Below are 16,380 nucleotides of genomic sequence, written 5' to 3'. Positions count from 1 at the left end.
TAAATCAATGGTGCGACCTCATTTGGAATACTGTGTGCAGTTCTGGTCACCACACCTTAAAAAGGATATTATAGCTTTGGAAAAAGTGCAGAAAAGGGCAACTCGAATGATAAAGGGGTTGGAACACTTTCCCTATGAGGAAAGGTTAGGGCGCTTAGGGCTCTTTAGCTTGGAGAAACGACGACTGAGGGGTGACATGATTGAGGTTTATAAGATTATGCATGGGAAAGAGAAGGTAGAGAAAGAGGTACTTTTCTCCCTCTCTCACAATACAAGAACTTGTGGGCACTCCATGAAATTGCTGAGCGGTCGGGTTAGAACGGATAAGAGGAAGTACTTCTTCACCCAAAGAGTGATTAACACTTGGAATTCACTGCCACAGGAAGTGGTGGCGGCTACAAGCATGGACGGCTTCAAAGGGGAATTAGATAAGCATATGGAGCAGAGGTCCATCAGTGGCTATTAGCCACAAGGTATAGTTAGGGACTCTGGGGCAAGTGATGCTCTGTCATCTTGGTGCTTGGGGGGGGGTCAACAGTGGGAGGGCTTCTAATGTCCTGGCCCCACTGGTGGACCTCCTGATAGCACTGGTAATTTCTGGCCACTGTGTGATACAGAGTGTTGGACTGGATGGGCCTTTGGCCTGATCCAACATTGGCATCTCTTATGTTCTTATGTTCTTAAGAGATCATTAATACATATTTTGAATTAATCGATGTTTCCCTAATATCAAAACAGTAATACATGAGAGTTATTGCAATAAAATTGTAGAGAATAAAGCAAGCATTCAAAAACAGATTTGACTAAAGTGTATGCTTCTTAGCTTAATGTTATTGGTTAATAATAGGTATCAGACAGTCAGAGTTACATTATTATACTTATTTTCTTCCTTTACGTTTCTTTTCCCTTTTATTTTTAGGAGGATTAGGAGCTGTAGCCCCTAATTCTGCTTCAGAGTCTAAGGATTCAGCCGACGGGGAGTTCTTAGAACTTTCTTCATTTTTGTCTTCTTCTTTTTTTGCATCTTTATTGTCCTTTGCTAGTGAACATGCCCGTTTTAAGAAATTTTCTATAGATCACGGATCTGGATACTATCTGGTTGGAATGATTATGATCAATGATATCAAGACAAACATCTTGCTGTATGCTTGTTGCTACTTAGAGAAATTGATGATGTTCAGAGGAAGTATCTTCAAAATGGAACTTGATTCTGGGGATTTTCGTCAACTACTATACTTTTTTCTACTTACCTGTTACACCTTCAAATAATGTGAACTTTTTTGTCACTTGTTGGCTTTGCATTGCTGAATATGTAGTGAGGACTTTTCATGTTGTAATATGCTGTATTCTGATTATTTTCTCCAGGGAGACAGATCTCTGCTGTCTAGAGTTCACTCTCCAGGCCCCACTTGGAGGTTGCCAACCCTAGGACTGGCAGCAGTTTAGGGTTGCCATGTCCCCCCAGGCGCTGGCAGGGGATGGGGGGACAGTTGCCAGATCCAGTCTGGGAAACTCCTGGAGATTTTGGGGTGGACCCTCGGGAGGACAGGGACCTCAGTGGGGTACAATGCCCTAGAGTCCATCCTCCAAAGCATCCATTTTCTCCAGGGGAAGTTATCTTAGTAGTCTGGAGCTGAGCAGGAATTCCAGGGGATCCCCAGGTCCCACCTGGAGGCTGGCATCCCTAGGCAGCACCCTCTGGGTGACTTGATACCACCTGATTTGCATGACTCAACTAGGCCCAGCTGCTTGGTGCTGTTCATCAGCAGCCACCCTATGAAAGCCAGTGTGGTGCAGCAGATAAAGCTTCAGAGTAGGGTCTGCAAGACCCAGGATCAGATCCCCATCTTGCGGTGGAAGCTGACTGCGTGATTTTGGACTAGTCAAGTACTTTCAGCCTAACCAACCTCATAGGGTTGTTGTGCAGGTAAAAAGGAAGAGAGAATATTGTAAGCTGCTTTGGTCCCCACTGTGGAGAAAGACTACAATTTTCCTAGGTAGAGGCTGTGGGGGAGGGGGTGGAGATGGAAAGCTGAAGACAGAAAAAGGCAGATAAAGGTAGGTTGGCTGTTGAGTGGGAAGGAAATAGGGTTGCCAACTCCAGGTTGGTAAATTCCTGGACATTTGAGGGGTGGAGCTTGGGAAGGGTGGGGTTTGAGGAGGGGAGGAACTTCAGACCAATATAATGTCATAGAGTCCACCCTCCAAACCAGCCATTTCCTCCATGAGAACTACCATTGCCAGCCTCTGGGTGAGGGCTGGAGATCACCCAGAATTACAACTGTTGTCAAGGTGACAGAGATCATTCCCCCTGGATAAAACGGCTGCTTTGGAGGGTCAAGTCTATGGCATTATACCCTACTGAGGCTGCTTGCCTCCCCAAGCCTCACTGTCCCAAGGCTCCACTCCCAGAAGGGAGGGAAAGTGTGAGACAGGTAAGGGTAGATGGGTGGGAGCAAAGCTGTGAGGAATGGGATGACCATCCCACAAGTTTCTTGAGGGTCTCCATGTGTAACAATAACAACAACAACAACAACAACAGGGCTGCCTCTTTGCAAGATTTGGCTTTGCAGGAGCTGGGTGAAACTAAAGGAAGAGGGAAACCATAGAGAATGATCCCGTTAGGAGGCTGCATCCTGGCAATGACCGCAGCTTGTCCTGACTGGTCTTGCCTTGTTCCAGCGCTGGCTTGGCTGATGGGTTTAGTAGGATCTGATCAGCAAATGGTTTCCCTCAACCTCATAGGTTCTGGTCACACGGGCCGGAAAATGCAGGGGGGGACGCGTGGCTGTTTGCCCCGGAGCAAAGTAACGTGTGGCAGCCCGATCACATGTCCCGTGGAGGTCCTGTGGGTATGCCGTTAGGTGCCAATCACACGGCTATCCTGCAGCATGGCAAAGAAGCGGCACAATCACACTGGCAAACGCTAGGTGTCGCTTCCGTGGCAAACGGGAATTTCCCCCCCTCAACACAGTGTACGCATGTGCCGGTGGGCATTTGTGCACATCCTGTGGAGACTTAAAAAAAAGAAACATCCAGTTTGCGACAGGACATGGGCAGGCGCCAGATGCCATGGGATTCCAGCAGAAACCCGATCAGATGCCTGCCCTTGCGCCACGTTTTCCGGAAACTAGCACATTGTATGTACTAGTTTTTTACTCCGTATCTTTGGCAAGCCATGGGTTAGCCACGGGTGCACTACGCTTCCCAGATGTTGCAGTGTGATTGCGCTCGGAAAATCTACCTATCATCCGTATCTTTAGCACGGCAAATGCTCCGTGTGAACGGGACCATAGTAAACTTTTCAGAAAGGCCAAGACAGCAGAGTCAGAACAACTCCTGTTTACTGTGGTCAGCTTCCCCTGTGTCCCTAGTGGCTGCAGTCAAACTTGCATTAGGAAAAAAAATTAAATGAATTCAGTGAATACAGCATGATGCTGGCAGGGGTCCTGCAGCTGACCTGCCCCCCAGTTTTGTCCCCCCAGTCCCCCCCCAGTTAGCAACCCTGTTTGCTTTCTTTTTTGGTGAATCTCCTACAGAAAACAAATGGAAAGTGAGGATTCTACTCCATAGAAATTATGCTGTGATAAAATATTGCCATCCTTTAAAGACTCCTGTTTATTTTGGCTGCAACAGACTAATATGGGTACCCTTTGGCAATAAGACAGTAATTGAATTGATGCTCACAACCATCTTGCCATTTCCCCAAACTCATCATATTGGGAAATCAGCATTAATGAGAATGCAGACAGCTGTAGTAATTCTGTAAATCAGAACAAAGTCATGATTTCTCACCAACTAAAACCTCTTTACCATGGGACCTATAGAATGTTTACATGCATTGAGCTAAATAAATATAAGCTTTAACTTGTTGCAAACCAAAGCATAGATTTGAATCACAATAAACACTTAATATTGACAGACAAACTAGATTTCTTTGCAATGCAATTCAGATGATGCACATCCAATATTTCAAAGAATGTTATGTAGTCAATTTTTTTTTGCCTTCAGCCATCATCAGATGCTTAAAAGACAGAGTCCGGGGCTGATTTCGCACTAGAGCTGCCTTGCCGTTGCGCCGCCGTTTGCCCTGACACCATTGGTCAATTTCACACCTGAAGCTGCGGGGCTGCATTTTGACTCGCGGCTTTGCCCGATTTTCCCCGCAGTTTCGTGATCCTGTTTTTTGAGGATCACGAAACTGCGGAGGAAATCGGGCGAAGCTGCGGGTCAAATGCAGCCCCGCAGCTTCGGGTGTGAAATTGACCAATAGTGTCGGGGAAAACGGCGGTGCAACCGTGAGGCAGCTCTAGTGCGAAATCAGCCCAGTAGGTTATGCTTCTGAATTATTTTATAACCTGTTCCTCAAATGCTCCAGTTCTAATCCTGTCTTGGCTTGAAACACTCTTCAATACATTATTCAGAATATGTTGGAGAAAAAAAAACCATGGCTTCATATCTCTTTAATTCGTTCTTTAAAATACTTTGGAAAAAACATGGCTTCATATCACTTTCAGCTCCAAGCATGTCTAAGTCCATCTACAAGGTATCTAAATCTAATGTTGTTCTGTGGCATAATTTAATCATCTTTACCTCATGCTCTCAGAATATGCCATTGCTATCCTTTAGGTATGCAAAGATTATAAAAAGAGGAGGCAAGTGAGATTCGAGGATCCAATGCCCAGAGAATAGCGATTACCTTACAATCTATTTCCAGGAAAGCCAAGTATTTATTGGTTTAGTACTTAAGATGAAGAACTGCTCACTGTTCTTTCTTTCTGATGTCAATGCATTCTAACCCACTAAGGTCTTTACAACTGTAGGAAGAAAGACTTATCTGAAAAAAAGTTGCCACTTTTATCCCGCTCCCCCCCTATTTCTCACTGTAATGTGTTCATCATCCTTCTGGAAACAGAAAGTATTTGAAGCCACTGACTCTTCATATTGGCAAAGATGATGATGGCAGATGATCCAATATCCTCAGCTATGCCCTTCAAAACACCATTCTCATTCATTCTTCTCCAGGACCTGGCTATTATTTCTCTCATTATCTCTGAAATATGTCACATCTTTCATCATTAAACAAACAGTTCCTTGCAAAAATCTCCCAGCTGTGAGAAAACCACTTGGAAGAACATTTCAGTGTCCCACATATGTCCGCAGGACTTGATAACTGGGGCTCTCAATTGTGCTCACAATTCCCTGGGACAGGCCCATACAGCTCAGGCCCACCCACATCATCGGTTCATTTAAATGTTCTCCCAGCTATGTGGCAGCAGTTCATGGATAAATGGCTGTACATCTGGGGAGATGTATGTAAAGCACCATAGTCACAGGCCACTAGAAAGGTGAGAACTACAGACAGATGACCTATACATGCATGTTGGACTTCTGTCTCCAGCAGATACCATTGTGTTGCGCTCCCCCAGCATGAAGATGCTCCTCTGGGGTGGGAGGTGACTGGTAGTGTGTCTGAGCTGCCAGTGTTTGCACTGGGGAAAGATGACACTGAGAAATGCCATTCGGAATCGCCTGGACAGTAAATTGTAGATGATAGGGTTCACAGCAGAACTCAGATAGAAGAAAACGCCTGGAAGAAAAAAAATAAAGGAAGAAATAGGGAGAGAGGAAGAGATTTAAAAAGCCCAATTAGTAAGTTAAACTTGCTGTGCTGACCTCAGTTGACTGATACAAGGTATACTGGATAATACCTCCTGCTACCTAATTACAGGCATTTACCTTTGCTAGAATGATAGTTAGTTTCTGGTACCAAGAAGAAGAAGAAGAAAAATAATAATAAGAAGAAGAAAATTGCAGCAACACTGAAAAGAGTCAAATGACCCAATACTGATGCAAAGCAATTAAGAGAAAGGAACACTCTGTTATGAACGAGGCTTCTGCTACTATCAAGTAATAATGGCAGATCAGGTAAAGAAGCACTTGCTTACCCAGGCTTTCTATTGACCATTTCTCTGTTGATTATTTAAAATGTCATCATAATATGGGATTATTGTTTATCTGTTTGTTACTTGTAACATGTGCTGAGCTCCTCCTCTAAGCAAAACAATGTGAAACTATCTGGTCATCTTTTATCACCTACAACACAGCATGGTGGCCACAGTGCTGTGCATTTAAAGTGCTTTATTTTAAGTGATTTTTCTGCAAATTCCAGAGTGGTGCATCTTTTTGCATATATACCAGTATTGATACAATACTGTTCAATTATGTCCTCATATGACATAAAACTTCCAAATTATAAATGATCTGCCAATTACTGTATAGTGTAATGAACTCTCATAAAATCTTGTGTGCTAAATAGCGCCACTAATGACATGTGAAGTTGTGAATTCCAGACAGCTTATGAAGAGGAAAAGCAAGAATGGGGGCTCCATCTCAAATTTTGCATCTAGCAACTGAAATTATTAACTGGTGGGCATTTTTCAAGTTTATCTGTTAATTTATTAGAGGATGAGTTGGCTACTCTTAGACAATGACTGAATAAAACAATCACATTTTTTTCTTCCCAAGATTTTGCCTGCTTACGCCCATTACTGGCAGTGTATTTAGAAAGATGTAGCTCTGTTTAGGATTACACCCGTCATCTTGGGTTACTGGAGTTTGACGATCACTGAGCACTTTATGTGATTTAGGACTGGTTTTTAAATTGTATAATATGTTTTTTTAAAGCTATAGATATATGCTGTTTTATTGTAGCAAGTGTATCTTGCCTTGTAAGCCGCCCTGAGCCCTACGGGGGAGGGCGGGGTATAAATTTGAAAAATAAATAAATAAATAAATACACGATTTATGATCACATTCTGATAAGAAAGACTTACCTGACACCACATGGATTAAGTTGAATATACTGGCCAGTGACTCTGTCCAATGTACAACAAAGCTGTAGAAGAGTCGGTCTGTGTGGAATGGAGCCCAGCAGATAGCAAATACGATCACAAGGACAACTGTGACAAAGGAGAGAGAGTGGGGAGCAAAGCACAACTGTTTGCCATTCTACTCCCATGAACCAGGTGATTCAATAAAGTAAATGAGTATTCCAGATGGCTTCCCACATTATCAAATGGAAATCTCATGTAATTGCATTTTATAATATTTGTTTTTCTCCTTTATGCTCTGCCCACACATGATGAAATTAATTTACAACAAGAAGCGTAATACAGCACGTATATTAGTCTACTAGTGTTCTGTGGGATGGCATTGATTTTTTATTAGCGAGATAAAATACACTTAGTGGTTTTGAACATCCTTGAGCATTCCATTGTGAACAAGCAAACTCTAAATAAGACAACAGTATTACTGATGCCAGTGCAGACTTTGATGGGAAGCATAACTTCGACAATTATTTCTTATGGGATATTTGACTATATTGCACACATTTGAGACGACCAGTTCTGTGTCTGCATATCTATCCCAAATCAAGGTGTTGTTGGAATGAAATGCATGTATATCTTGTTCATTCACAGATATTTGAATATCAAAAGATATACAGATATTGAAGTGATCATCTAATATATAAAAAGAAGTTAAATACATTGCATGACTCTTACATAATGTAATTGCATTGGCATTTCAGGTATTGTTTTCTTCAACACTGAAATAATAAATGGCGAGTTCTTAATTGTTCTTCCTGCAGTGAAGAATGGTGGTGTTCCATTGGTGTTCCCCACATTCCCAAAGAAGACTGCAGCAGTGCAATAATCCAACAATTTGGCTTCCCTGCCACAGAATAGGCTGGAAACCACAACACCCCATTTCAGCTGAAATGTGTATGCTCACAGCTAAAAATGCTAAAAAGGGAGAAGGTTAATGATTTCATAATGCAACAGATTCTTTAGGTATTTATGTGGCCAAGACTCACCTGAATAGGTCTGGATTGCAGCGTGGGCTCAGGAGAGGTTGGGAGGAAGAAGAGGAGATTGGATTTATACCACACCCTTCACTTGGCGTCTCAGAGCGGCTTACAATCTCCTTCCCTTCCTCTTCCCACAACAGACACCCTGTGAGTTAGGTAGGGCTGAGAGAACTCTTTCAAGGACTGCTCTTGAGAGAACAACTTTGAGAGAACTTTGACTCATAGAGAACTTTGACTCATCCAAGGTCACCTAGCAGCTGCATGCGGAGGAGTGGGGAATCAAACCCAGTTCTCCAGATTACAGTCTGACGCTCTTAACTGGCTCTCCCCTGCCCTTTTCCTACAGTTGGCAGAGGTGGGAGCCTCAGGCTACCATTCTGGCAGGCCCCATATCATCCAAGGGATAAGCCTGGTTGAATACTGGAAGTTTTGGTGAGCTCTACGCAGCAGTGATGTAGAGCCTGCCCATTGCTACTTAAACTGTGCTGCTGCGTGGATTCAGCAGTGTGATTTTCTTGGGATCGTTGGCTCTGTGTGGCTCATCTCCACTCTCTTCACCTCTGCTCAACTCTACTTGGCTCTGCGCGGCTCTGCTCAGTGTTGCTTGCCCTTGGCTTCATTCACGTTTTTAGGAGCCTTCCAGGTCTGATTGGCTCAGTTCAGTTTGGCTCCTTCCTTCAACAGGTCCCCATGGTGCGGCTTTTGGCACTCGAATCTGAGCATCGGATTAGTGGCCTGGCTAACAGAGGCTTCCTAATGAGTGACTCTCTGGCAGCTTCAGGGGTTCTTCAGCTGTATCAGGTGGGGGAGCCTTTGGGGGTCTCTTCCCTTGCAGCTGGAAGGTAACTTATATACTGTGTACACAAAGCTGCAAGGACCATAAGGGAGCAAAAATCATTTGCTGTACAGCTGGGTGGTTCGTGTCTTTAAACTTTGCAGGTTGAGGGTAGTCCATTTTATATTTGTGTGTGTGTGTGTGTGTGTGTGTGTGTGTGTGTATTAGGAAACAATCTATTAGTATTGTAGTTATAGGAAGCTGCTTAAAATTAAGCAGATTCTCTTAAATGTGGTTTGGAGGGTATTTTAAGAAACGGTAACTGCGTCTATAATTGTTCTGTTTAGTGCTGTACTAGAACATTGCCTAATTGCAATTTAGCAAGATCAGTGGGGCTCTCGCTGCCTTGCAGGTTCTTTGTATGTATTAGTTTACAGTTGATATTCTCATTAAATAGGCTCATTTGGGCTTATTTGTTGTGAAGTTGTAGCTACAGTAAGTAGGTCAAATTTAGTCAAGCCATGAATTTCCTGCAGGCAATTTAAGTCTGAGTCCCGCAGCTAGTGGATTATTTTTACTACTTATGAGCAAGATGGCTACAAAGCATTCCTCTTCCAACCACAAAACCAGTGCAATTGAGAGTCTGGTGCCCTCTGCAAAAAATGCTGGTAAAGGTAAGCACAAGACCACCATGATTACAATGAGGTCAGGTAAACAGATGGCTAAGAAGCTACCCCCTGCTAAACCTGGCCCTTCTTCAGCCTCGACCAGTAGCAAGAAAGGATCCCAGGCACCATCAAGGTTGGGGTGCACCAATCCTGCTAAAACCTCCATCTCCAGCAATGCCCCTAATGTCACCCCAATGGTGGACAATTCAGCAATCCTGCTGGGGATTGCAGAGACTCTGGAGCACCTCTCAGAGTGCTTCGATCAAATGGGAGGACAGTCAGCATCAACAGCACAGTTGGAACTTGAGCATAAGAGCACAGTCAAGAGGCTGCTTTCCCCAGCAGAGTCCATCTCGTCCGGTGATTCCGGCGAGGAGGAGGTGCAGTGTCATCCTCGGTGCAAGAAGAGGTGCACCAGGAAGTGCAAGTCTTGGCAACATGGGAGTGTGAGGTGGCCTGTGATTAATCATGGTCAGGCGAGTCTTCCTCTGATGAGGATTCCATACATGCGGCAGGGGATTATTGGGTAAAAGGGGCTCCTATCCCCAGTCTGCCACCCTGGGCATTGAAACATAGGGGGTGAGCAGGTCCTGGTGCTTTATGGGGATTGGAGCTGCATGATGCTAACAGAGCTACTCTGACCTTTAGCAATGCAGAAGACCCCCCCCCCCAGCATTCATTTCCCTAGGAAGGTCAGGGAACATATTCTGGATTATATAGATGTTTTTTCCTTAAACCAGAAAGGGATGAAAGCATGCATGGGGCTCGTTCTGAAAGAAACAGTTCCAAAGAGACAGTGGAGTGTAATTTCATAAATTTCATAATTTCATAAAGACTATGCAGTCTTTATGGCGGTCATGCTTTCAGTATATCCCGAGCATGGCTGGCACTTGGTCAAACACATGTCAAATGTTTTGAAGGCTTGGACCATGGCCAATGAAACCATGGCTATAGAGTATGATAAGGCTTTTCGCAAGAGGGCCTTTTATAGTGAGGTGGCCAGTGAGGCCTCATTAATGATAAAAACTGGCTGATAAAAGTGGGACCACATATGAGAACAAGGACTGATTTTTCAAGACCTAAACTAGGCTTCAGGCCTGAACCCCCCCCCCCCCCTTCAGAGTCTGCTTGGAGTACAATCAGGGTAAATGTGGCAACATAAAGTGTAATTCGATCATAATTATGATGCATGTTTTGGCCCACATCCAAGGCTGTTGTGCTCTTGCAGTGGTGCTCAGCCCTTTCAGGGATCCTGGTCCTCTTCCAATTCTTCCAATTCCAGTGGGGAAAAGGAAGCAGGGTTGGGTAATTCCAGTGCTCCTAACAGCTCCTATAAGCACAGATAGGTCAGTTTTTTTTTCTTGGGCACACACCCCAATTTACCTCCAGGCTCAGGAACCTTTGTTTGTATCTTATCTGAATAGGAAAATGATGGTCTTTTTGTGGGAGGGTTTCACATCAGTTTTAAGAATTCCCTGTTATGTTCCACGTTTTCCCACAGATTGTGAGAACCTTAAATTGGCTAGGGATCTGCCAGAGGTAGTCAGGAAAAAGGTGGCAAAGGAATGTGCTGAGGGCAGAATTGCAAGCCCCATTTATGACACCTTCTTTTGATAACCTCGGGGTTTCCCCACTAGGAGTGGTCTCTTGGTGAATTTTGCCTTTTACATCATTTTTCCTACCTCAGGGGTTCATCAGTCAGTTCTGACAATCGCCCCTTTATCCAAGGACATAAGCATCATTACCAACAAACTACACATAGTGCTTTGCCATTCCAAGACTGACCAACAGGGCAAAGGTACCTTAATCATGTTGTCTCAGCCCCTTCCTGGTAGCTGCAGTTCTGGTACGGCACAGCGACGGGTGGCTCTTGGAGTTCTCCAAGCCATCTGACCCCTTTCCATCTCTTTTTTGAGTCTTCCAGCTGTCAGGAGAACTCAATCAGTCCTCCCGGAGAGAGGGCTGGAGCAGGGGGCTCGTTTTTTGGCCCCCTCCGCAACTGGCAATGTGTGGGGGGTGACCATTAATGCCCCGAAGCAGGAGTGGTCAATGGGGTAGAACATGGCCACCATGTTCTACATAGATGCAGCCATCCGTTTTAACCATACTGGGATAAATATTTACAACAATTGCAGCAACATAGGAGAAGAAAACAAGGAAATCGTGAGTATGCATACATCAGAGATTTAAAGAAGAAGAAAATGAAAATACCCCAATTAAATGTGTCCAGATTTGAGAAGGATAGCGGCCGGGAGAATTGTACTTGGTGTCTTTAAGTAATTATTTTCTTTTTTTGGGGGAAAGAAGGACTAGCTGTTGGCATTTTTGGCTTGTGTTGTGTCTATTCAGCGGCAAGAACTTACTGGAGATAATGGCTAGCAGAAAGTTTATGGGCTATTGAGAACATTGTTTTGTAAAATAGAAAGAACTGGCTTGAAGAATTCGATTAAAATGGCATTTGTGCTGGAGAAAGAGGAGGAGATCAATGAAAATATGGAGGTGGGTGAGTTAACGGTTGAACAGTTTATCAGAGTCTTGAAAGAGGCAATACAAAAGGGATGTGAAGAAGCATGTACAAACATACTGAAAAAGCATACAGCACCCAAGTAGAAACGGAGGAAATGCAGAAGCAGGAGCAACTTATTATAATGGAAACTCAAGAGGCTAAGCAAAAGGAGAATGGTGGTTTCTGTATGGCAGAAAACTCGGGGTTTTCACAAGAAAAAGAGAAAGACAATGCAGCAACTCAAGATCCCCCAACTGAAATAATAAGAAAGAGTCAGAAAAAACCAGCGTATGTAAAGCTAGAACGGTCCAAAGAAAGCAGACAAAGACTGAAAACCGAAAGAGAAGGAAACAGAAGGACAAAAAGAAAAAAAACAACAGGCTTGGAAGTTTAAGAGAGAATACAAAAGATGGGAACCAGAGTCGGTGAAAGCTAGAGAGGGGAGATTAGGAAACCAAGGCACACATAAAGAAAGAAGACATGTTGATATGTTGTGGCAGAAAAATAGATTACAGATGCTTAAGAGGAAAAATAAACTATATAAGGAGGTGGAATGATAAGTTTGCTTCTGATATTTGTCTAGCCGGAATGACCCCAAAAAACCAAAACTTTTTTCTTTAGTGGTTATAGTGGTAAATTAGTGGTGAATAAGAAAGTGGTACTAAGTGTAATTTAATGATAAAAGGTGTTGAAAATAATAGGGAGGTTAAACTGTTTAATGTAATTAATGTTATTAATTAGGTTTGATGATGTTAGAATATTATGAATAGGTTGTAATTAATTATAACCGTTTGGTATGATTAAATTGAATTTTCACATTAAAGATTAGTATAATGGTTTTAATAAATTGTTAGTTAAAGTAAAATAATTAAAGAATGGCAAGATTAAATGTGGTATTTATATTAAAAATAATGAATTGGTAGATTACTGGAATAACTGTTAACATAATAAGAGAGGTTTAGAATATGGTTGTTTATTTAATAGTGCTTGATGGTGTTAGAATTTTGTATTATTTTGTATTATGATTATGTAATTAAGTTCTAATTAATTTAGAAAATAGTTTAGTATGATTGGGTTGGTTAAAGATTAATTTTGGGATAAGTAAAGATTTATAAAGATCTGATAGACCACAGATGGAAGATATGGGTGTAAATGAGTGGGAAGCTATCATTTAATGAATAAGAGAGATAATTTTCTAGCTAAGCTTGATATAATGGTTTTAACAAAATGATAAAAGAATTTAAATAATGTAGAGATTGATTGAAAATATAAATAAATAAAAATGTTATCATTAAACTCTATATTTATACTAGAAGTAAAGAATAGGCAGATTACTGGAAAAAGTGTAATAGTAAGGATTAGTACCTTGCACGGTGAACTTAATGATGATGGTAAACGGTGATTATGAATATTTTTTCTTGTTGATATGAAATTACAAGGTAATTTTGAAAAGGTACTATTTAAACCTTAAAGGAAATAGGGATAGAACTGACCTAAAGTTGGAGTATAAGAACAAAATAATTATTTGTGTTGGTCTGGTCTTATTGTTAACCTGTATTGCTGAAAGGAAGAATTGCTGTCTCAGGTTTTTGCATGTAATCTTGTTGATGTTCAGTTTCTGTGTATGATATAGGCTTATATTACTAAAACCCAAAAAAATATATTGCAAAAAAAAAAAAAACCCTCCACATAGTGCTGCACCATTCCAAGACTGACCAACAGGGCAAAGGTACCTTAATCATGTTGTCTCAGCCCCTTCCTGTTAGCCCTTGCCCAGTAAAAATTGCCAGCCCTGACATTTCTATTCGGCTGCCTGTCCTTGGTCACCAGCTCCCAGATGGCAGGGAAGTCTCCATAGCCTACTATTTTCACACCTTGTCTTTGGCTGAGCGCAACTACGTGCAGATTGACAAAGAGGCGCTGGCAATCATGGCGGGACTCAAGAAATTCCATGACTACCTCTAGGGGAGGCCCTTCACCATCATGACCGATCACAAACCACTGCTGGGCATGCTGGCCCCAGATTGCCAAACGCCGCAGATGCTGTCTCCCAGGGTTCTGTGCTGGTCCATCTTCCTGGCTGGCTACCAGTATTCACTCAGGGCAATGGGTCACACCGATGCCCTCAGCCACCTGCTGCTGCCCTCTTGCAACCCAGACCTGGCTCCAGCACATCACATCCAGATCCTGCTCATCGAGGACCTACCTGACCATCCTCTTCAGGTTTCCGACATATCCCACCACACCACCAGGGACCGTGTCCTCTCCCGTGTTTTGGGCTGGGTAGGGAGGGGATGGCCTACCAGCCAGGTGAGCCTGGAGTTCACTGCATTCTCCTCCCACCGGGATAAACTGTCAGCACACAAAGGCTGCCTGCTGTGGGGAAGCCGGGTGGTGGTACCAACACCATTGTGCCAACAAGTACTAGTGGCACTTCACAAAACGCACCCAGGGATCGTGCAGATGAAGGCGCTGGCACGCAGCTACGTATGGTGGCCCAGCATGGACAGCAAGATCGAGGACTGTGTTAGACGTGGACTTCGCAGGCCCCTTCCAGGAGCAGATTTTCTTTATCTTAGTGGACTCCTACACTAAATGGCTGGAGGTGGTACCAGTCTCCTCCACCTCTTCCAAGGCAGCAATCCATGCCCTTTGCCACATCTTCTCCACCCACAGGCTTCCAGACACTGTCGTGTCAGACAAAGGAATAACCTTCACCTCGGGGGAGTTCCAGGAGTTTATGGGCCGCTATGCAATCCAGCACGTCCGATCTGCGCCTTTCCACCCAGCCACCAACAGCCAAGCAGAAAGGATGGTAAGGGTCACAAAAGATTCCCTCCGGCGGATCATCCATGGAGACTGGGATCACCGGCTTGTGGCTTTCCTTTTTGGCCACCGTGTGACACCGAGCACCTCCACTGGCTGCAGCCTCGCAGAACTCCTCATGGGTTGGTGCCTAACCACCTGTCTAGACAGACTATACCCTGATTGTGCTCCGGAAAACCACCTGGCAACCAAATGTCAAGCAGCCCTCTGCGGGTTCTTCCTGAGTGACCCTGTTTACACCCGAAACTTTTCCAGTGGCCCAGCCTGGATCCTCACCAAGATCATCAGAGTAACAGGGCCCCTTTCCTATGAGGTGTCTACCGAGGACGGCCAGGTACTGCAGAGTCACATTAACCAGCTCCACCACCACCAATTCCCCACTGAGCCAGAAGAGCATGACGCGGAGCTGCCCTGCCCACCAGAACCGGAGCCTGAGAGGGAACAACTGCCAGCGACCAACGAGCAGCCATGGGAGCCCATGGACGACGCACTGGAGCAAACGACCACAGGTTGCCCCAAAGTTGCACCAATGCCACCACATCCCATCGACAACTCGGCAGCGCTGGCAGCCTCTGATCCTGAGACCCCAGACCCACAGATGGAGCCACGCCATTCAAACCGTGAACAGCGCTGACCAGCCTACTTAAGAGACTTTGTCTGTTAAGGTGCTTTTGAACCTTGGGGGGAGGGATGTTATGTATTAAGATCAAAGTGCACCAGAGAGGAGGGGTCTATGGCACAATGATGGCGAGTGCCTTTCTCAAGGCCCAGGGAGGGTGCTCCGGACAGCAACGGAGGGGAGGTGTGCCATTGGATCGGCGCCTCCACGGGGGGTCAGGGAGGCACCCCAGGCCATAGGGCTTTTGAGGGTGAGCCTCTTTTCCTGCTATCTGCAGGGAAATTGAGGCTGCCCTCTGCCCTGACGGTCCTCCCCGCAGAGGAGGGGAGGGGTTCCACGGGATTGGCACCTCCATGGGGGGGTCAGGGAGACCCCCAGGCCATAGGGCTTTTGAGGGTGAGCCTCTTTTCCTGCTATCTGCAGGGAAATTGAGGCTGCCCTCTGCCCTGATGGTCCCCCCCACTGTCTGCATCCTCTTAGTGAGGCACAAGATGTGCCAACCCAGTCAAGCGCAGGAGATCTGGCGAAGGAGCGATTACGACCGTGGTTAAGAAACAATGAACTGTGAGTTAAAATGAGCGAACCGTAAACAGAAGCGTAAATCCCCCCCTCCAAAACCTTTTGAGTAATTGGAATCCTGCTGAGAGGGACGCCTCTCGGACGCATTTGCATAAGCAGAGGAGGGAGGGGAGAGAGAGAGAGAGAGAGAGAGAATTGTAAACTGATACTTTGAAGCAACCCCCCCCAAAAAAACCTCTTGAGTGACTGGAATCGTGCTGAGAGAGGGAGACCTCTCTGACGCATTTAGATAAGCAGAGGAGGGAGAGAGAGAAAGAGACCATTGTAAATGGATACTTGGAAGCGAAAAGCTGTGGGAGATATCCATGAGTATTTAAGCGACTAAACAGCGTGTAAGTGATTTTCAGAGCCGGGGAGAAAATGGTTTTATATTGGAATTAAAGTGTAAAAATGGCAGACACTCCAAAAAAGTCAGCGAAAACAACTCCGAGAAGAAGGGAAGTGAATATTATGGAACTCATAGCGGAAGCCACCAAGCCAATTCTGGAGCAACTTGTTGGTATTAACCACCAGCTTGCCAAGATAAATCAACAACTC

The 16,380-nt window shown here is 44.4% G+C and overlaps 1 protein-coding gene across 1 annotated transcript in view; it reads right to left on the bottom strand.

Annotated features, from left to right (window-relative positions):
• Nucleotides 1-5,330: 5,330 nt before the first annotated feature.
• Nucleotides 5,331-16,380, bottom strand: part of NMUR2 (neuromedin U receptor 2) — a 31,728-nt gene continuing 20,678 nt past the window's right edge. The window contains exons 3-4 of the mRNA XM_015415620.1: nucleotides 6,837-6,962; nucleotides 5,331-5,590 (exon numbers count right to left, since the gene is read on the bottom strand). Coding sequence (XP_015271106.1) covers nucleotides 5,331-5,590; nucleotides 6,837-6,962 — 386 coding nt within the window. The remainder of the gene's footprint in view (nucleotides 5,591-6,836; nucleotides 6,963-16,380) is intronic.

This window comes from Gekko japonicus, unplaced genomic scaffold (genome assembly GCF_001447785.1).
Source record: "Gekko japonicus isolate JY-2015 unplaced genomic scaffold, Gekko_japonicus_V1.1 scaffold2779, whole genome shotgun sequence".
Classification (NCBI taxonomy): Eukaryota; Metazoa; Chordata; class Lepidosauria; order Squamata; family Gekkonidae; genus Gekko; species Gekko japonicus.
This window is presented reverse-complemented; position numbering and strand designations above follow the sequence as displayed.